This window comes from Pinus tabuliformis, chromosome 8 (genome assembly GCF_031772625.1).
Source record: "Pinus tabuliformis cultivar Carrire ecotype Pingquan chromosome 8, CPIR1, whole genome shotgun sequence".
In the NCBI taxonomy this organism is placed as follows: domain Eukaryota; kingdom Viridiplantae; phylum Streptophyta; class Pinopsida; order Pinales; family Pinaceae; genus Pinus; species Pinus tabuliformis.
In genome coordinates, this window is record NC_142294.1 from 310654506 (window position 1) to 310677814 (window position 23309).

The 23309-nt window shown below is 36.9% G+C and overlaps 1 protein-coding gene across 1 annotated transcript in view; it reads right to left on the reverse strand.

Moving 5' to 3' along the window:
* The window catches only part of LOC149235384 (2-oxoisovalerate dehydrogenase subunit beta 1, mitochondrial-like), a 52882-nt gene extending 32087 nt beyond the window's left edge, over positions 1–20795 (reverse strand). Inside the window, exons 1-3 of the mRNA XM_089372095.1 lie at positions 20457–20795; positions 19045–19156; positions 18862–18897 (exon numbers count right to left, since the gene is read on the reverse strand). Of these exons, the coding sequence (XP_089228221.1) occupies positions 18862–18897; positions 19045–19156; positions 20457–20626 (318 nt within the window). The 5' untranslated portion in view covers positions 20627–20795. The remainder of the gene's footprint in view (positions 1–18861; positions 18898–19044; positions 19157–20456) is intronic.
* Between the last annotated feature and the right edge of the window lie 2514 nt (positions 20796–23309).

The following is a 23309-nucleotide window of genomic DNA, read 5'->3' on the forward strand; positions in this document are numbered from 1 at the left end:
ATAATATCTAGGATTTATAAGCAGTTCAAGATATATGGATAAGTTGACTAGAGCAAAATTAATTAATATTTAGGATTGAAGGTAATGAAAACCCTATATAATTGTTGCACTATTATACTTGTATATTTTGCTTGTACTTGTCGATAAATATTGCAGGTATGGTAACTTGATAAAGCAAGTTGAATCCTTGGGAACAAGTTGACTCATAAGGAAATGATTCATGAAGTTGTTATCATAATTCAATAGGAGTACTTCAAGGTTTGTAAAGAAAAACTCAAGGTATGTATGAAACTGTAAGCTTTGTTATAAAATTTGCTTCATGTAAAAGGTACAATCATCTCTTTTAAAATTTGATTTATATTACTGACATCGTTATGTCTAGGGTTTTTGAATCGTAAAGATTCTTGTTAGGGTAATTAATCATTAGATTGAATCTACCCTCATTATATTATCACTCGTGGAACCGTAAAAAGGTTTACTGTAAAACCCTAACCTAAGGGTATGTCAATATTTATGAAACCCTAGTCTACTTAGGGTTATTGATGAAGTCTAGAAATCCTATTCTTTGTGTTTAGGGTTTTGGTATTGTTATGATAGAAACCCTAGTCCTTTAGGGTTTACTGTTAATGTCTAAATTATGTATTGAAACCCTAGATCTTTAGGGTTTGGTGAATTAGGGTTTATAAGAAAGACCCTTGTATTAGCTAAAATGAGGTCCTAGGAATGAAACCCTAGGTGTATATTTGTTTGTATGATCGAAACCCTAGCCTAAATGAAATTGTTGTATTAATGTTTGTGTCTTTAGATCTACATAGTAGATAGTATTATGATATGCAAAGGCATGATTATGAGATCCTAGATATGTATATGCGATTATGTTGACCTAATTGTTGATACTCATGTTTTGAATTCTAGGGTTTGTAACAAAACCCTAGTAGAAATTGATACTCTAGGACTTGATGATATTATTGATATGTTATAGTTTTGATGATGAAAATCTATGGTTTGGAACAAACCCAAGTAGAGTCTATCATAGAATATATTATTGAAACCTTAGATATATAGCATTGTGATTGGATTATTATTTGATTTGCTATCTAAGGCCTTGTGTCTCGAAATGAAATCTAGGGTTGATGACAAAACCCTAGTAAGAAGTTGAAGTCTAGCATGCAAATAGATGTGTCTCTTATTGTTGACACCTAATCATTGGGATTGGGTGAATATATGTAAAATAGTGTAAATAGAAAATAAGGACAATAGGAATATGAAGAGACACTGGGAGATGAAGCCCAAGAGTCTCTCCCTCCATGTATATATCTATGATCAGCCTTAATGGAAAAACACAATTCATTTGAGGAGTTACCTCCTCACCTGACATGGTATCAGAGCTAGCCCCATTTTTGGCTTCCTTTCTGCCCTTGTAACTCGCTCCTACCTATATTTTGCAAACTAACACCTCTGGTCTATCGTTCAAATCTCTTTGCTTACCCCTCTCTGCTTTTTGCACCACTGTGTTATTCTCACTATTTTTTGCGCTTGTTATTCTCACTATTTTCATGCAACATCTTGTGTTGCTAGCATAGTAGCATAAGGAGAAGATTCATCTTTGTGTGTGAAAGTGTGGTGTGGCTGGTACAGTGAAGACCAAGCGGTGAGATGGTGCGTTGAAGCTAGAGCGGTGAGCTAGTGCGTTGAAGCCAGAAGCATTGTGACTGTGACCTTGGCACCGCTATGACTATGGCATGAATGGTATGTTATGTACATTGTTGGTGTCGACTTAGTATCCCTGCAAACCACCATACATATACTCCCGGTATCTTGCACGCCTTGTTATTTCGCTGTATTACGTTGTGGTATGGTATTACGTTGTGGTGGCTCGACAATTATAATATACCACAGTTACGTTGAATACTACTCCAAACTGCCTCCTCCATACCACCCTTAATATACCACAGTACTGGCCCCGTAAACCGCCTCTCCATACCACAGCAGGAACGAAACACTAGCGAACGGCTCAATACTCAGTCACTGGTATATAGATTCCATATATCGACTCCATTGCTTTGTGTTTCATTACGTTTAATGGTATCCACGTTGAATCCCACAGCACTGCACACAGTTACCATACATTGACTCCACCTCCACGTTGTCCATATTTTGTATGTTGATATATCATCCCTCCATTACGTTGACTCTTGTAATATCTCTTCGCTGTAATATATCATCATATACGTTGAATGACATCCGTTCATATACGTTGAATGGTATTACTACCCTTTGGATGGCCATATAACAGCTCCCCATATACCCCTCCCCCATACAACACGCCCCCCATAGAACCCTTCCCCAAATAATACCTTTGTTATATATATATATATATATATATATATATCAGAGTGCATTTTTTACAGAAATTACCACCATAAGTGCATTGTTTCATAGTATATTGCAAACAAAGTACATTTTTACACAGTACACAAATTTTAAAATGCATTCACTAATATCAATTATTGGAGTAGTTCTCTCTGGAAAAGAGAACTATCCTGAATGGTCAAGGAAGATAAAACACACTCTCATTTTTAATGAGTTGTGGAAAGGAGTTTGTGTAGGAGAAGGAGATAATGAACCTGCAAAGCCCAACTCAGATAAGGAGATTGCCATTTGGGAAAACAAGAACAGCAAGGCCTATGCCTTGATTGCAGCATCTGTAAATGAAGAGGTGAGTCGTCATATTTCACCATTCTCAAATGCTTTTGAAGCCTTACAAAAGTTGAAGGAACTGTATGACTCACACTCTGAACTTGAAGTTGTCCAATTGATGATTAAATTGTTCAGTCTTGAATTGAAAAATGATGACCCTCTTTCTTTAGCATCAGAAGTAAGATCCATTATGCATGATATAAAAACCACTGGTGTTGAAATAGACATTCCTATCATAACTTATGTGAAGGCACTATATCCCACTTATTCAAATTATCTTGAGTCATTGCAAGCAAGTGGAAACCTCAAGGAGATTACCTTTGACTCCCTTGAGAAGAAGTTTGCTAAGAGAGAGAAGGCTTTTGGGAAGAAGACAGTTCCTCAGTCTTCTGAAGAAGTTATGTGTCTTGCACATAGAGAGAAGAATCATGCACAAGATTCTTCTAGAGGAAGAGGTGACCGAAGAGGAAGAGGAAGAAGGAATTTTAGAGGCAGGAGGGGCAGACAGTTCCCAAGAGAAAAGTTTGATTTTCATTGCATATGATGCAATAGAGATGGACATGATGCATCCACATGTAAGTTTCCTTGGGACCGAATTGAGCAGGAAATAAATGAAGGCAAAAGTAAAACCAATTACAAAGGGAAAGGTAAAGCACCTGAATTCGATCACTATGTTGTGGCACATTGTAACAATGGAGTAACTGAAGACTTGTTTAATGCTTCACTTGCTTCTTGGAAAGATGATTGGTTGCTTGATTCAGGAGCAACTTGCTACATGAATTTAGGAGAGACTTTTTTGATGAATTCACTAACAATGTTGATGGACTATTATATTTTGCAGACAAGTCAAAACTCAAGCCATCAGGACTTGGCACCATCAACTCAAACTGCCTGGTCTTCCAGACTTTCTTCTACATGATGTTCTATATCTCCCGGAGCTGAGGAGAAACTTGTTGTCTTTGGTCCACATCCGCCAACAAGGACACTCCATTCATATATTTGATGGCAAGGTCGAGGTTAGAAAAGCATCAGATCACTCACTTGGCATGACAGTGATAGAAGAAAAAAGACTTCTAAAGTTGCAAGGTACCTTTGCTCGTGCATAAAACTTTTTATACAGTTCTCACTATGATGAGGGTACATTTCCATAAAGTCTTTTATGGCATGCTAGATTTGGACACTTGAACTATGATAGCCTTCATTTGTTGAAGAAAAATGGTGTTACTAGTTTGCCTACAATTCCTAGGAAACTTAAGCAATGTGATGCTTGTATCTTAGGAAAACACAGCAAACAATCTTTTCATGATTCTCATTCCAGAGCACATAGAAAACTTGAACTCATTCATTCAGACTTATGTGGTCCAATGCATGTTCCTTCTGCAAATGGTAATAAATATATGATGACATTTATTGATGACTACACCAAAATGTGTTGGGTTTATTTATTGAAGAACAAGTCTGATGTTTTTGAAACATTCAAGGACTTTCATGCATGGATTGAAAACTGTGTTGCATGGGTACCCGCACCCGGGGGTGGGGTTCTCGAACCCGTCCCAGGTTCCCGCACCCAAGTACCGGATTCGGGTACGGGTTCTTCCCAGACGAACCCAGAAGAACCGGGTTCTTCCATGAAGAACCGGGTTCTTCAAAAAAAAAAATTGGGTTCTTTTCCTTTAACGGGTTCTTGGGTTCTTGGGTTCTTCGGGTGCTTGGGTTCTTGGGTTCTTCGGGTTGGGTTCTTTGGGTTCTTCGGGTTCTTTGGGTTCTTCATAAAAAAACTATATTAAAAATTTAATTTTCAAATAATTTTTTTATTATTGAAATTTAAAAAATAACTTATAACAAGGTAAAACTTATAACAAAACCTAAAAGACCCTAAATCAATTCTTGTAAATCAATTTGGAATGAAACATTCTTCCACGGTCCTTACCATCAAAACCTGTGTTGCACCCACACCCGGTTTTTTAAGTTTTTTACAAGTCTTGTTTTTTAAGAATTCTTGTAAATCAATTTGGAATGAAACATTCATTCCCGAGCCAAATAACCATCAAATTATAAACTGTAAATGCACACATACAGGTTCAGACATTTTCGGTCAAATAGAAAGTAGGATTGAGACCAGCCATAAGCTGTAATCAGCTGATGCTGTTAAATGGCAAAGGGCTATTTTGGACAATGGCTAAATTAAGTATCAAAATCTGCCAATTTCTCACAGCATTCTGATAACATCATGTTAAGATTAAAACTAGGAAAATATGCCTAAATCATATATGGTCTCTACAGACTTGTACACCAAGTAATCTCTAAAAACGGCGAAGATGTTTTATGTTTAGATAATTAATATTCAGGCAGAGCTTTGAACTCAAAGACAAACTATCCCTCAAGCCATCAGATGGCTATTGTGCATTTTATTGGGAAACAAAGACTGATAAGCGTGTTTTGTGGAAGGGTAAGGCTGCCACTGTTTTTGGGATTGCTTTACCACAGAGCACACCATGCATGGGGCAGGTGGATGATTAGACATCAAGAAAATTCTAGACCACTATCAGGTTGAGAAGAATCTCCTATGAAAAAATTGTGTTTTTATATGGGAGAGACTAAACATTCAAAGCAAAGTTACAAGCTCAAGCTCCAGCCAGAATGAGCAATTTCAATAAGGAGAGAAGTTGTCTTGAAATTAGAGCAGGGGGCAGAAATGCTAACACTCCTTCGCTGTGTAGGAGGAAGGGTCTGTACAACCACAGCCTGATTCATTGATAGGCATCCTTGCAAATGAACCTAAGTTGCATAGTTATTTTAAAGCCTGTGTGTGACAAAATCTGTCCCAAGTTTCACCAAAATCGTTGAGTCTAGCATTTATCCTAGTATGTATTTTGAATTTTCAGTTTTAGTAGTAGCCTTGAGCTCTCTCACATAGCTGTCACAGTGTCATGGTTACACGGAAAAGATTCAAAAGAACAGTTTTTTGGTGATAAATTCTGAAATTTCAATGTCAATGTTGAATGTTCAATGATGTGCATGTTTAAATGATTATCATTAAAGTTTTCTTGTTTAAAGTTGAAAAAATATACAAATTCAAATTTCATATATATTATTAATTATAAATTTATAATTTATAAAATATAATTATTAAAATTTCATATTATTATATTACCCGACGAACCCACGCACCCTGTTTCCAAAAATGCCGTCCCCGTCCCCGTCCCCGCACCCACGTTTCCTGGCAACATAGATTGAAAATGATGCACAGTCTCATATTGGCTCTATTTGCACTGATAATGGAAAGAATACACTTCAAATGAATTTGAAAACTATCTTCACCAGCATGGGATCAAACATCAAACAACTATGCCTTATAATCCCCAACAGAACAGAGTAGTTGAAAGAATGAACAGGACAATCTTAAATATGGTATGTTCCATGATGTTTTTCAAGAATGTTAAATTGATGTTTTGGGCTGATGTTGTTCTATGTGCTGTGTATATAAAGAATAGGTGTCCATCTAATGCTATTAGAAACAAGACTCATGAAATGTGGTATGGCCACATTCCTTCGATGAGCCATCTCAAGGTCTTTGGTTCCACCTGTTATGCCTTGATACCTAAAGAACAAATAAACAAACTCGGTGCAAGGAGTCGCAAGTGTATCTTCTTGGGGTACTCAAATACCTCCAAAGCATACCATCTCTCTTATGAAGTTAATAAGAAGTTTATAGTGTCTAGAGATGTGATATTTCTTGAATCTTCCAAGACTGACAATGTTGTTGAGCGGCAGCTTGATCGCTTGGATAAATTTGGACATGCAAAATCTTTTCAAGAATTTGATAATGAGATTCCACATCTTGAAGGGGGATTCCTATATTGGATCAATCTGTGGAATATTCTTCTGAAGCACTCTCTCCCCGACATGAAGCTCCAGCCACTGATGACACTTTGACCGATGTGATTCACAGAATTGGGAGACTAATTCTTGATTCAGCCCCAACTCAGTCAACTGAGCAGCCTAGGCCATCTCAAAATGGTCTTCCAAAATGGCTGACAAAGACACTTGAAAGTGTTCACCCTGACAAGATTGGAAAAACAGGAACAAGGAGCTCTACTAGACAGAATGGAGATGATGTAGACGATTCTGATTCACCTGTTGATATGGATGTTTCCTATGATTGTGAACTGAATTTGTTCACAGATTCTGAACCAACTTCCTTCAAAGAAGTCACTTCTCATGATGAATGGAAAGAAGTGATGCAAAAAGAGTATGATGCCTTGATAAAGAATGGCACTTGGAAGCTGGTTGATCCTCCATTGGGAACCAAACCAATAGGTTGCAAGTGGGTCTATAAGAACAAGTATAAATTTGATGGCTCACTTAACAAGCATAAAGTCAGGCTTGTGGCAAAAGGTTTTGCACAGAAGGAAGGGGTCGACTATGAGGAGACTTTTGCCCCCACAGCAAAATTGGCTACCATCCGGACACTTTTTGCCTTGGCAGCACAGAACAGTTGGAAAGTCCATCAAATGGATGTAAAAATTGCTTCCTTAAATGGATCTGAAAGAGAATTTTTTTATGTCCCAACCAGAATGATTTGTTGTGAAGGGTCCAAAACATAAAATATGCAAGCTTGTAAAATCCTTATAAGGCCTCAAGCAGGCAGCACAAGCCTAATACGAGAAGTTAACTGAGCATCTTCTGAAACTCAACTTCAAACCCGTGTTGTTAAAATCGCGATTAAATTGCGATTTAATGAAAAAATCGCGATTTTTTCAGCTTGCCGATTTAATCGAAAAAATCGCCTATTTTTTTTTGCCGATTTTTATTGAAAAAATCGCGCTTTTTTAAAAAAATCGCGATTTTTTCGAAAAAATCGCGATTTTTAACGAAAAAATCACGGGGGCTTGGGACAGCGCGATTTTATAATTTTTTTTTTGTTTTTCAGTTGGTCATTTGGGTTTTTTCATGCAATTTTTTTTTAAAGAAACAAATAATTTTTGAGTGGGGCAGCTTAATGATAAAGTCTAGGCCCTAGTATGGATATGCTATTCATGGTAATGTTAAATTCTTAAAGTAAAAGTGACATTCTCCCTAATCTTCATTTTCATCCTTTTACTTAAATTTTTAACATTACCATGAAATGACTCAGGATGTTTGAGAGTGGTTCCAGCCTCATTGGATTTCATATGGAGAAAGTAGAATTTTAGATTTCATTTAAAATCCAGCAGACTTATCAGTTTTTCAGGATTTCAGGATTGGGAGATTGTAATGTTTCCAGGTGACACCACCTGCTCGGGCTACCCCTGCCACCAGTAGAGGACGTGGTCTACCTCCTATAGCTCCTACTTCTAGTTCTTCAGCTTCTAGAGCACATCAGACTCCACTGCCATCTCCACCAGCATAGGCACCAACATCTACATCTAGAGGGAAAGGGAAAGCTGTGGCATTTTCTCGCAAGAGGGGCAGAGGAAATCAATAGGATTAGACTTCATTTTATTGTATATGACATTATGACATGATGAGATACATTATCATATTTTTTGTTGATATTTTGAGGCTGAGTTGGGACTCAGGAGTCAGGACTTACTATTCAGGACATGATTCAATGTTATGTGTGATTTTAGCGCTAGAAATGATATTAAACATCTTATATATTAGTTTTTTTATCATATTTATGTGTCAATGTATTTATTTTATGTTGTAGATGGTTTAGATATTAAAAAAATTGAAAAAAAATGAATATTTTTGTACCAAACGATTTTTTCCCGCTTTTTTCCGATTTTTTCCCGATTTTTCCGATTTTTTCCGATTCGTTCCCCGCGCCGATTTAATCTCGATCGCGCTTTTAACAACATTGCTTCAAACATTATGATCTTGATTATGCAACTTTGTTTGTCAAGAAAGTTGGCAAAACAGTGGTATATATTGTGGTGTATGTAGATGATCTTTTGATGATAGGGAACAATGAGAGCTATATTGCATCCATAAAGAAGGAATTGAGGAAAGGTTTTGAAATGACAGACTTAGGGTATGTTCACTACTATCTTGATATTGAAGTAACTCAACATTTGAAGTTTATATTCCTCATTCAGAAGAAGTACATTGGAGATCTGTTGAACAAGTTTGGCATGGCTGAGTGCAATCCTTTGACTACTCCAATGGAACAGAACTTAAAGCTCACATCCAGTGAAGGAAAAGAATTTGAGGATGCAACAAAGTATAGACAGCTTGTAAGAAGTCTCAACTACCTAACTACTACCTGACTACTACCAGACCATACATTTCATTTGTTGTTGGAATCCTCTCCGGGTTTATGCAAAAGGCTTGTGAGGGACATTGGTCTGCTGCAAAAGAGTTCTAAAGTATTTGAAGGGAACTCAATACTTTGGACTTAAGTATACACAAGTGGGCGACTTCAACTTGATTGGATACTCTAATTCTGGCTTCGATGGAGATAAAGAAATTGGGGTATCTACTTCAAGTTATGCTATGAGTCTTGGATCATGAGCTGTCTCCTCGAGATCACGCAAACAATCAGTTCCAGCAGATTCCACAACAGAGACAAAATATGTGGCAACGGCAAAGCAACAAAGGAAATTGTGTGGCTCAGGAAAATTCTAGAAGATTTGCAGGTGAAACAAGTGCATTCAACTCCACTCATGATTGACAACACTTCTGCAATAAAGTTGGCCAAGAACCCAAAGTTCCATGATCGAACAAAGCACATCAATACAAAATACCATTTGATTCGACATCATGTTGAGGCCAAGACAATCCATCTACGCCATTGTTCCACAACTGAGCAGATTGCAGACATCTTCACCAAAGCGCTTGGAAGAGAAAAGTTCGAAAGATTCAGAACAATGCTTGGACTCACCAACATCCCTTCAGATTAAGGGGGGGAATGTTGACACCTAATCATTGGGATTGGGTGAATATATGTAAAATAGTGTAAATAGAAAATAAGGAGAATAGGAATATGAAGAGACACTAGGAGATGAAGCCCAAGAGTCTCTCCCTCCATGTATATATCTATGATCAACCTTAATGGAAAAACACAATTCATTTGAGGAGTTACCTCCTGGCCTGACACTTATCAATTATGAACCTAACTAGGTTTAGCTATTTGATGTCGAAAGTCTAAATGCTTTGATGCTTCCATCATAAGAATAAAGCTTCTATATGTATTTGGTTGTACATGATATTAAAATTTTGCAGGTACATAATCTTCAAGATGTTGAAGATGTTCATAATAACGATAAGCATGATGAAAGAAGCTATAAGGATGATGATGATCAAGATGACCTTGATGAAGTCGTGAAAGGTTGAAGCTTCTCCGATGTTATAGAAGAAGAAAATTGTTGATCTCCCTAAGTTAAGAGGGAGCATGGTTAGAAGAAAAGAGTACATCTCCCCAATTGAGAGGGAGGGCATATTATGAGTCATGATGGATACCTTGTAGAAGAAATCGAAGAATGAATAGATTTGCAATGTATTGAGGATGTCTTGGTGCTGCTGAAGAAATGAAAGAAGAAAAGCTTCTGAATATTTGAATATGAATAACTAAGTGGCATCAAGATGATTGAGAACCCCAAAGGTTTGTGTTTACTTGTATATGTATATTTGAAAGTTTATTGTTGATTGGGGTTTGTGTTTGAACAGGTAAATCTCTCCATAAAGAAGGATGAACACTTGGGAAGCATGCTTGGACAAATGGATATATCTAGTTTATTAGGGAGAGATGAAGCATCTAATGGCAGATGCTTGGGAGGACATCTGGTCGACCTATGTGTTGATGTCTAGATCCCAAAGAGGGAGGGTGGTGTTGGTCATGGAGCTCTGACCTTGGATACGCACCTAGATCCCTGGGTTGATGGTTAGCAAGTAAGCCTGATGGTACCTAGACTGGCTGAAAGCTTGAGTCCATCTTAGTCCCACCTGGATAGATTACCCTGGTCAGGTATCTAGTCCACAGCACTGAGTGTGCTAGAACTCTTCGTAGTTCATTTTGGAGATCTTCCATGTACCTCTATAAATATAGGTAACTATGAATACCTCCCTAGTCTTTTTTTTTGATAAGGTCGGATATTGATTGTATTACCAAAAAAAAGGGTGAAAAGGAGCATGCTCCTGTTACATTCGATGCAGATTAAATTCAAGCTGTAGAAGGAAAATGGGAACGCAGTCCCTGATTCTATGCTTGAATTCCAAAATTTTATTTATTCCTATATCTATCCTGGCATATTGCCTTACATATTGGCCTGCAAGTAATATAAATTTACAAAACATTATATTACTTGTTGTTTTTACAGGGTTGATGGACTGATTGTTCCTGGGAGGAATGTTGCTTCTTGCCTTGGTGGACTGAATTTTCTCCCTCCTGGCTCAGGGTGGAGGATTTGATGTAGGCTACCACTTCCTCCAAGTGCACACATTTGTTCTTTAGTGCAATTATCTCCACTTTCTGGCTTTCCATATTTCTCTTTTGATAGCTGAATTCCATTTTCATTTCTGACTTAAGGTCTTGAAGAGCATCTTGAAACCTGCTGATCATAAACTTGTTTGCCTTACATGTAGCACATCCGTCATTTCTTGTTGCTTTCTCAATTGGATTGAATTCCATCTTTGTCAACTCCTTCTCTGTGTTTTTGAGGTAGTTGTTGTTCCTTTTGCGAATGCTATTCCTGTGATTTCTGTTGCCTAGAATGTTCCCTCTACTAACTTTGTATTGCACTGATCTGTTGATTTCCGGATTTAGAGGGGCTGTTGTTTTTGAGATGGGTTGCCCTTTCTTTGAATCGTAGGAGGAAATAGAGCAGAAGCTGACTGACGAAGTATTAATGGGTAAGGAGCTCAGGGATGCACGATATGTGGGACAAGAGGAGCGCAGGGACCACTTGGATGGAGAGCCTGCAGTGAGCTTATTGTTGTCTGCGAGTAATGAAGTGGAGAGGTCGAGATGGTGTGAGGGAGAACGGTGGAGGAGAGGATAGGACGAGCACTTCTTGAGATCCTTTGCCAACAGAGGATGAGAGATTTTGTAAGGCTCTGGATGAAGATTATACGGGAAGAGAGTGTTGAGTGAAGAGTTTAAATGGTGGATCAGGTGAGGAGGTGTTGCAGGAGAGACTTTAATGGCACTACGCGATAACTGAAATAGAGAGATTGAGATAAATTTAACACTAATACAGCGTAGAGGAATGCTGAAATGCTTACGCTTTAAAGGAGGAGAGTTGCATCGGTGTTTGTCAAGGATGAGATAGTTTACTGCGTCATTCATTCGAATAGGATCACGATCCTCCTTGGTCTTCGGGCTAGAGTTGGATGCTGATTTTCTCCAGATTTTTTGATGGGGAGCCCGTGATTTCCATCTGAGAGTTACTGCTGAAATATCTTCCCGATGATTTGCTGATGTCCTTTTGAGGATATTTTGGTAGTTTTCATCTTCTTTTTTTAATGAGTAAATCTTTTCTCATGACAATTGATTTGATCTATGGAACTGAATTGTAATATATCTCTTCATTTTCCCTGGTGATTCCTTCAGTTCTTTCGATTTCTTTGTTTGCATAATTGTCAGCCATTTTATTGTGCTCTCTCAGAACGTGCTTGAAAGTAACCATTCCTGAACCTTCCAGATTGGTTCTTATCCTCTTATAAATTCTATTTATGGCTGAATTGTTGGGGCTCTTGTTCCTAACCATTGCCTCTATAATGATTGTTGAGTCTCCTATTATTATTGGATCTCGGATGGCTCTCTTTTTAATTATCCTTGATCCCAATAACAAACTATACACTTTTGCTTTATTGTTTGTTGTTTCTCCTAGACCCCATTCATATGAGACTATCTCTTTCCCAACAGGATCGTTTATAATTCCTCCCGCCCCTGCTTTCCCAGGAATTCTTTTGATGCCCCATCAAAGAAGAGGCTGTATATTTTTTGTTTTTCTTTCCAATTTGCAAATTCTTCTTCATTTAGCCGAATTTTCCAACTCTGTGTTGTGGGTGTTTTCTTAGGTCCTTTTTTCCCATTCTTTTTTATTATAGCTTTCCTGATCCAGTCTTTCTCCTCTTGCTGTAAGATGTTATAGTCCATTGTTGTAGACCCTTTTGTGTTTAAGATTTTAGATGTTAGGCCCAAAGTTTTTGATAAAAAATTTCCTATTTTGGAGTCTGATCTTTGAAGATGCTTTTATTTCCTGTAAGCCATATTTGCCAACACAAGGCTGCTGGTAGGCATTTCCAGAACCTGTTAATTGTCGCCTTATTCTTTGTTGGATAGGGATATGCCTTCTCCCAGGCTTGGAAGAAATCCGAAAAGGAGTTTGTGAAATTTAGGTTGATTTCCAAAGGGCTTGAGAGTTGTTTCCAGCATTCTTTTGCTATCATGCAATCCTGAAATAGGTGCTGGATGGTCTCTTCTTCCTTCAAGCACATAGAACACCTGGATGGGCCATGAAAGCCTTTTTTTTTAGATTTTCAGAGGTTAGGATTTTTCCTTTTAAGAGGGTCCAAATAAATATTTTGATTTTAGGTAGGCTTTCAGTCTTCCATACTGATTTCCAAGGGCCCAATCCTGTTGGTTTTGATGATCTTGGAGAGCTTTGTAACCTGTCTTGACTGTGTAGCCTCCTCTGCTTGGATCCCATGCAAATGCATCTTCTTCCTCAATGCTTGTGGGAGCTGCTCCTTTGAGGTGCTGCCTTAATCTGTCCCATTGGCCTTTAAGATTTGAAGGGATTATTATAGTTTGCCATTCATGCCAATTTCGCTGATCCCATGTGGAGATTGAGTGAAGTGTGTTCAGGCCTCTTTCTGTCATCCAAATTTGAATGCCTTCAAGATCCGATTGGAGATTTAAAGGCTCTTTTCCCATAATTCTATCCTCCCAAATTGAGACCGTTTTCCCGTTGCCTGGGATTTTAGAGATATGATTTCTGAGTAGAGGGATTGTCTTTTTCACAAGCTTCCATACTTGTGTGCACGGCCTTATGGGAATATTTTCAGTCAATAACTTTGTTCTAGATTGGTTCATGTATTTTATAGCGAGAGTTTTTTTCCACCAACTCTCCTTTCCTGTTATCATTCTCCATATGATTTTCATTCCTAATGCAGCATTCATTAAGCCGGGGAGTCTTATGGATAATCCTCCTTGTTCATATGGTAATGTGACTTGCTCCCACTTGACCAAACTGAATTTTTTGTTCTCTTGTTTCCCTCCTTGCCATAGGAAGCCTCTTATTATTAATTCCATTTGCTTATGTGCACTTGCTAGTGCCAAAATTATTGCATACTGATAGATTGGGAGCGTCGTGAGTAATGCCTTAATCAAAATCACCCTGCCTGCCATATTGAGCCACATCATACCCCATTTTTGGATTTTATCTTTCATTTTTTCAACCTGTTTGATCCATAATTCTGCCTTCATATTCTCTTTTGAGATAGGAAGCCCTAGATAGAAGAAGTGGGTCCATTTTTCTTGAGTGGGGATTTCAAGAATTTGCGAGATCCTTTGCATGATTCTGGGGGGAGTATTCCAGCCATATATTCTGCACTTTGAGTTATTTAAAAGCCCCCCAGAGACCTGAAGAAAGTCTTCCAGGACTTTTTTAAATCTTCTTGCAATTATACTTGAAGAACCTCCCAACAAGAGGGTGTCATCCGCAAAAAGAGAGTGATTGATGCTTTTGACTCCTCTTGCAATTTGGAGACCTGTGATGTTTATTTCTCTCCTTTGTTTTTCTAGGGCTCTTCTTAGTGTTTCAGCCATAATGATATAGAGAAAAGGGGAGAGCGTGCACCCTTGTTTCAAACCTTGGTCTTCCATTTATAAGAGGTGCAATCCATGGGACTGAAATGCAGGCCTGGATGACCTCTATTATATCTTGGGAGAACCTGAATTTTTTAAGTACCGCCATTAGATATGGAAGACTGACCCTGTCAAAAGCATTGGCCATATCTAATTTTATGATGATTCCTTTCTCTTTCCTTTGCATGCTTGTATGAATGGCTTCCTGTACAACAATTACATTGTCAATAATTTGCCTGCTAGGAACAAAGCCTCCCTGATTTTCAGATATTATTTCCGGGAGCACTTTCTTGATTCTATTGGCTATTATTTTTGTAATAATCTTGTAGGAGGAGTTACAAAGGGAGATAGGACGGAATCTATTGAAAGTGGAGGGATTGGGTTCCTTTGGAACTAGAGCCAGATAAGATGATTTTGTATTGCTTCCCATTTTTTTTTTAATACATTTCTTACCATTCTTAAGAAATCCTTTTTTATGATATCCCAATGTTTCCTATAAAAGGCAATTGTGAAACCGTCTGGCCCAGGGGCCTTGTCTGGGTGGAGGCTCCAAATGGCTGCAACTACTTCCTCTTCTGAAATCTCTTTGTTTATTTCTGAATTATGATCTTCTCTTTTTTTTTTGTGTGTGCTGAAGGAAATTCTCATAATCTGTTGTGTCTTCGTTCGCTGTCAGGAGGTTTTTGAAATGATTGTGTGCTACCTTTTTTCAACTCCTCCGCTCCCTTTATTTCTTGTCCATCCACTTGGATTTTATCTATCTGATTTCTTGCTCTTCTTATTTTCATTGTGTTGTGGAAGAAGGTTGTGTTTTTGTCCCCTGCATTCAGCCAGAGGCTTCTAGATTTCAGTCTCATCTCTTCTTCCTCTTTTCTATTTTCTCTATATATTTCCCAAAAAATCTCCTTTTCTTTTAAGTAATCTTGTTTTTCCTCCTCTTTGTTTTCCTTTTCTTCTTGCATGCTGTCCATTTTTGTTTGCAGCTCTATTTTCCTTTTTTTTGTATTTCATTTTCTCTTGCCCAAGTCTTTAGCTTAATTCTCAAATTTTTTAGTTTTGTTTCCCAAACATAATGGGGTGATCCTGTAATCTTTTGTGCCCAAGCATCTGTGATTTGATTTCTGAAGTCTTCGTTGTTGTCCCATATTGGGTTGTATTTAAATGGGAGAGGCCCTTGATTATCCATTTTGCCCAATATGATTGCCACTGGCTTGTGGTCAGATGTCGTTGTGTGAAGAATTTTGGATCTTACTGAATTGAAGCCTGATGCAATGTTTTCTTGGACCAATATTCTATCCAGCCTCTCTTTTATATTACTTTTGCCCACTCTCTTATTACTCCATGTATATTTCCCATTGCTTGGAGGGATATCAATTAATTTATGTTGTTCCATTATTGCTTCCAAAGCATCCCTGGATGGATCGGCATGATATGACCCTCCAAATTTCTCTTCTATATTTCGAACCAAGCTTAGGTCCCCTCCCAAGATCATTTTCCCGTTTTGGACTTCAGTTAGAGTTTCTTTTACTATACTCCAGCATTGCTCTTTTTCCCTGTAATGATTTGGAGCGTAAATATTGATGAAGTTGTACTGCTCCTTTGTGCTTGTTTCCTTTAGCTCTGTTTTGATCCAATGTTGTTCCTTTTTTTGTTGTATCATTTCCCATTCTCCTTTTTTCCAGAGTGTGCAAATTCCTCCTGAGGCTCCTGTAGCCTGTATTGCTACTCCTTCATAATTTTTTAATTTTTTTTATCATTTTTTCAGATTCTTGGTTGTTTATTTTGGTCTCCTGAATCATGAAAATATCTGGGGATTCTTTTGCTAGAATGTCTCTTGCTGCATTTACTTTGTAAGTTGTTCCTAGTCCACAACAATTCTTTGTTTGGTGGTGTGCGGGACCTTTCCCTCTCTGCTGGGTATTTTCATTGTTTCCAGAACTTTTCCCAAAAAAAGAATCCATTGGTTGCTGTGTACCTAGAGCCATCTCCTTGGTTGTTGCTTCATCCCTCAACTCCTTATTAGATTTCCTTCCTGCTTTTTTTTTATGTTCAAAAGTTTGAAGGGACTCCTTGGACTGGTTTCTGGTTAGTATTCGATCAACAGATGGGGGAGGGGAGTGCGGGTGTTTGTAGGAAGAAAGGACATAATGGGGGAGCTGTGGGGATGTAGAGGGGATTGGGGTGAAGGAGGAGCTAAAGGCTCTTCCAAGGGCCCAAAGGAGTTCAAGTTTATGAGAGATGAAGGGATGTCTGTGTTGGGTGATGGAGGGGAAGGTTCTATGGAGACCTGGGGCTGCGATGAAGTAGGGAGGGGCTGTTTAATGGATGATTTTTTCCGTTTAACTTGTTCCCATTTGTTTTCGGGTTCTTCTACATTTTCATTTTCTTTTCTTTTTTTTAGCATCTATTGGCGAAATGACCATATTTGTGACATACCTTGCACTTGAATGGGATTTGTTCATAATCCAGCTGCTGAATGTGTGTCCATTGATCCACTTTAATCTTTATCGCCTCCGGAATCCCTTTCCCTAGATCCACTTCTACGCATATTCTAGTGCAGGCATGCATGTTCTCATTTGGTTCACATTTGTCTATGTATTTCCCTACTGCGTTTTCAATGGCCTTTACTGATTCATCTCCCCAACAGTGGAGAGGAAGGTGTGGTAGCCTGACCCATATTGGCACAGCGCTAGGTACATCCATTTCAGGGTCAAAATCTGGAGTCCATCGATTTAAATACAGTCCTCTCGTATCCATGAAGTATGGGCCGTTCCTGAATATTAGATCTCGGTCTTCTTTTGTTTCAAAATGGAAGGTGTAATACCCTCTTCCACAAAACCTTATTGAAATTTTCCCATTGATTGACGAGGTCCAGTTTCTTTCAACCCATTTCTGAACCGACTTGGGTGATGGCCATAGACCAGTAAACTACCCAACTAGGTCGCGTTCAGCAAGAGATAGCGCTGCTCTACGCGGGAGAGCAGGTGGGAGGGAGATTTCAGGAATGTCATCCAATCTTTTGACAAACTTGGTTACAGATGGCCTGTTTTTTGGAGGTCCCATTGCAGATATGAGAGAAGAAAACACATTTGCAGAATCTTCAGGTTCCTGATGACGATCTGGTGGTGGCTCTCCATCCTCTGGAGAGTCCATTTGCTCCAAGGTCTCAGCAGCAGGGGGCCGCTGAGAGGTGGCTGCGGGCAGGGCATTCCCAAGCTAGGTCACGCAGAGCAGCAGCGCAGCAGCAGAGGGCTCCAGAATTCTAAACACATGAATACCTCCCTAGTTAAGAGGGAGTGTTGAAGAATGTAACTAGAGACAATCTTCATAATTGTACTTGAGTCATGATGTAATATATATTTGTCAAAAGAAATTTTTATTATTAAATTGACTTATTAAAGCATGGGTTTCATGCTTGGGTCAATGGTTCATAGGTCATAACACCCAATGTGTGCTTTAGGATTTTTTATTGAGTCAAAGTCAAAAGAAAGAAAATTGTTTTGGTGTCAAAGGATCTCCTCCATCAAGTCAGCTCCTTCTCATGCAATGACAGCCACCTATCCTTCAAATCAGGCCTCCAAACAATTGACAGAAGGTGAACAAATTGGCCTCAAAATCACTTGACAAGTCAGCTCCTACAAACTGCTCATGTCGGCCCAATAGCACAGTGACAAACCACTATAAATAGCAAGGTGAACTCAACCTATTGAGGGAGACTGGCATCTGCGACTCCTGTAATAGAAGGATGAAGAGTGAACGTCATGAAGTAATCTATTGCAGGAAAAAAATACTCTATTGACGGACAGCGAAGTGAGGGGACTAAAATGCTACAGGAGACAGGTTTATCTGATGTATTACAGAGGACCGAAATGCTACAGCAACCAAGTTTATTTGATGAATTACAGGGGACCAAAAATGTACAGAAGACTGAAAGATTGCAAGAAGAATGATGACTTGAACATGGAAGGTTGACTTGATGGAGTAAAGGAGATCATGTGTCTAGTTCTTCAGTCCAGGTTGTCTCAAATTTGATATGAATCTACTGAAGGAAGAGTTTGGACTGGGTTTTCCCCTCCATAGAGGTTTTGCCCTAGCTAAGTGCCTACATTTGGTGTCTCCTTGTTTTATGTTTTGATAGCTGTTTGATGAACAAAGAATAATAACTATAAGAAGAAGAATAACTAATTAAGAAATCACAAGCATCTATCAAAAGATAAAGAGAAATCAATATAAAAAGATCTAATCTTCTTGCCCTAGATTTCTCAACATAAAGAATATAAATGTTTTAGATCTGGAAAATGCCAAAACCTCATTTACTAGATTAATTATCAAGCATGAGAAGATGATGCAAAAGCTGCAGCACTTACCATTGCAGCCAATCCAATTCCAAATCCAACAATGCCCTGCACTTCAGCTGTCACATGGTTAGATTTATGTACATGTTTACATTGTACGGGGAGAAACTTAAAAATACTCAATCGGAATCTGTTAGTAAATAAATAACAAACCACATTTAACACAAATAAATTAAAAGGAAACAGAAGAAACACCTGCTCACAAAGGGGAGTGTTGAAAACTCGATGTTTACCAAATCGCTCTGTTAATCCAGTTGTGCAACGGAAGACCCCACCAAAGCTCACATCCTCCCCAAACACATAAGACCTGTACATTTGAAAGTTGGTTAAAAATTCTTAAACTGAAAATGAAGAGAGCAACATGTTCCTACCTTTGCCTAATGAACTGCACATGCCGATTTCACTAACACTGTTAGCTTTCAGAATCCCTCAAAGATAAGGAAGCCAATAGTATATTGGAATCCCCGAGAACTTGCATAAATGGATCAAGTTGAAATATGTCCAAAATCGAAAGCCTTAAAAACCAGTTGTCACTTCCCCCATCATAGCCTTATATTTACCAGAAGATAATTCATGAAGACAATTTGCCTTAAAAACCAGTTGTCACTTACCTCCATCATAGCCTTATATTTACCAGCAGATAATTCAGAAGACAATTTGCTAAAAGTAGGGAAGGATATTTTGTAGTCATATAGAAGCTATTCCAAAACATCACAAGAATAAACACATAACCCACAGTGAAAACAGAAAGCTAAGCCAGCAATCAAAATCACCCAACAACCAATTAACCATTACATTAGTAGGGGCCACCAACATCCCTTTTGGCATAAGGATGTTGGTATATTGGGGCATAAGAACCAATTAACCATTACATTAGTAGGGGCAATTAACATCCCTTTTGGCATAAGGTTGTTGGTATACTGAGGCTTTATATGTTTCCATGGTCTAATCCTATTCCCAAAAGAGATTTTACAGTGATAAAAGCTATTACAAAACACCACGAGATAGACCTATCTAACTGTTATTAACGGAAGCTCATTTTTCCTGGTCATCAGAATCACTGAATAAAAAGGGTTCAACTTTCCCACTCATATTAGAACTTTCCAGGTGTGATATGCACCTCAAGATTGCAAAGCTTGGTTGCAAGCCTCAAAGTTCCAATATTAGATACATTGGCTATTTGAGTGAACTTGAAATATGCGTTCTCGAAGTTTTGCAACTTTGAGGTGCGTACTGACACCCAGGTTTAGATGGCTCTGGGCCAGGGTCCATATTCAATGCATCATCACACAGGCACAGGTAGAAAGTAGAACCACATTCAAACAATTTCCATCGGAAAACGGAATAACAGCCATATACAGGGAGATTTCCACCCTTAATAATTACATTAACTAATAAATTTCAAGATTACAGTGAGGGGTCTGGAGAACTGAAAAAACAAAAACAAAAAAGAGAATTACATAACATATGTTCATGAGCAGGATTTGTGCTGAAAAAATGTTCATGAGCAGGATAATACCAATATTGATAATTATGTTTATGATGTGAAATGGGAGACGAAATTAGAAGAACTGATATAAATTGAATATGGATAATCAAATTCTTACCGAGGATCGGTTTCAAGAGCAATGTGAAGGGCCTGATTTATGGCCGTGAAAAGATTAATTCTCTTCCCCTCTGATTGAACTATCGACGAATTCACAGATTGGATTGAAGAAGATGAAGACAATGTGCTCATCGCCCTCCTCCATCCCAATTTCCTCGCAATCGTCGCCATTCCTGTCGCCTCTGTCGCTTCTCCTCGACGATCTGGGCTAACCTCTCCTCAAGCGTGAGAATAGAATTCTACCTATGCCACGCTACAATGCTGGGCAGGTTGTTTAATGTTGGGCCCTCGCAGAAATTGTGGATAAGCTAGTTATGTGATTTGCTCGTGACGTGGAGTATGAAATATAATAGGCTTTTACAGTGTTTGCGTCATGGGCGTTGCCGTAAGCTAAACGCCCTTGCATTTGATTTTTAAGAAATGACACCCTTCGATTTTATCACATGACATTTTTTTTTTAAACTCGGCGTCAATTTTGGGTAGTTTTTCTGAAATATTTTAGGAATAGCGTAAGTTGTAATTTGTTGTATTGCTGGATTGTATACATTTTTGTAAACCTGGAGTCCATTTATGGGTCTTCACGATGAGTTTGTGATGTGTAAGTTTTTTTTAAGAAAAATTGCATTAATAGAAATTGTTTTTAATCTATTAAAAAAAATTGGCGTGGAAGGTTGGTAGGATTTTGATAATTTTTGTCATAAATTTTAAAATTGTTTGGAAGGCTAGTAAGATTTTGATAATATTTGTCATAAATTTTTGGAAATCTGAGTTGAAGTCATCCAGCATTAAAATTTTGGGTGCCTAAGCGTTCTTTATGGTATTGAATCTATTTGCATCATTAAAAAGAGAATTCAAGCATTCTTACTATCAATTTTTTTTGAAAAAAAAAATAGTGAGATTCCTTTTGATCATCAGGTGAAATTTATACCTCTCTAAACAATGCCTACGAATTCAATAGAGAGTTATAAAGTTGATTTCACCATATATTTTAATTTTCTGAAATATTTAAAATCTCTAATCTCCTTAAGTTTAGCAATTAAATCTTGACATACTTTCATATTTTAGAATTAAAATTTTTTACATTTACTAAATCATAACTTTTTACTCTTTCTAAATGATAAATTATTAATATATTTAACTTTCAAATTATTTAATATATTTTTGGTGTTATGATAACAATGAAAATCTTGATAAAATAATAAAAAATTGCATGATATTAATATAAGTCATTAGATTTTTTGAAAAACAAAATGCATACAGATAATACTTGTTGCATTGAAGTTTGAAAAATAATTTGATTTTTTATTTTAATATGACTTATTTTATACTTTGTACAAAGAAAGTTTCAAGGCTACAATGTTTATTAATATTAATGTTTCTTGCTTTGTCATAAATAAAAGAGATTGATGAGTTGGTAAATTGTTCTTGCTTTTTTGGTAAATCGGCTCATAAATTTTTAAATCAAAATTTATTTACAAACTTTATACAAAATTGTACCAGTTTGTCAAAATAGGCATAGGCATAGCAAAATTTATTTCCAAACTTTATACAAAATTGTACCAGTTTGTCAACATAGGCATAGCAAAATTTATTTCCAAACTTTATACAAAATTGTACCAGTTTGTCAACATAGGCATAGCAAAATTTATTTCCAAACTTTATACAAAATTGTACCAGTTTGTCAACATAGGCATAGCAAAATTTATTTCCAAACTTTATACAAAATTGTACCAATTTGTCAACATAGGCATAGCAAAATTTATTTCCAAACTTTATACAAAATTGTACTAGTTTGTCAACATATGCATAACATTCCTACTTATGATGACTGGTAAGTATCTTGAAAGTAACTATAATACTAAAAATTTTCAACATCTTATCATCTCATGATGCAATTAAAGACTAGCTCTCATATTTTGCTTCATCAACATACTCTCTGTCTAACAATAGCCAAAAAAATGCATTATAAGACATTTGTGTTATAGTCCTCTTATTATTTGCAAATTCTTAAATATATTATCTTTATTATTTATGCAATCTATGTGGAGTATTAGCTTGCAGAAGTGTCAATCATGAATATAGGTATAGTAATGACAAATTAACCTAACCAATGCACTTACCAATCCCAATAATGTGAGCTCAGCATGACAAGGTAATTATAACTAGAGAATAAAACTTCAATTTGATAATTCAATAAATAAATTTAAATATTTAAGAAAAATAATAAAATCATATGTATAACCTAAAACTAAAAAAAAATGTAGAAGTTTTAGCTAACCAGCATGCTAATATGCATTCAATGATAAATCTAATAATATATATTTTAGTCTCACAAATATAATAACAAAGGAAATAAACAATTTTTTTAAACAATATATTTTATTTGAAATTAAAAATATTAAATATTCTTATTATTTTTATTAATAATTTTATAAGTGAAATAATTTAGTCAAATATTATAATATTATATATTTTATATTAATTTATTTATATAAATAAATTGTGTAATTTAAATATTAAAAAACATCTTAAAATTTTGAATACAATTTAATCTCTATTAATAAATAAATAAATATATCAAAATAATCATCAAACTAATTCATGGAACATTCCAAACTCGTATATATATATATATATATATATAATCACCTTTATGAGCCTAGACGGTTAGTTTTATTGATTAAATCATCGTTAAATCACTTTTGTTATAAAACACATTTGTATAACCACCAAACACCTTTGCTATAAAACATCCTTGTATAATTACCATGATAAGTCTAGAGTATTAGTTCTATTGATTGAGTTGTTGTTAAAGCACTTTTGTTATTGAGAGGTCATAAGTTCATCCATGAAC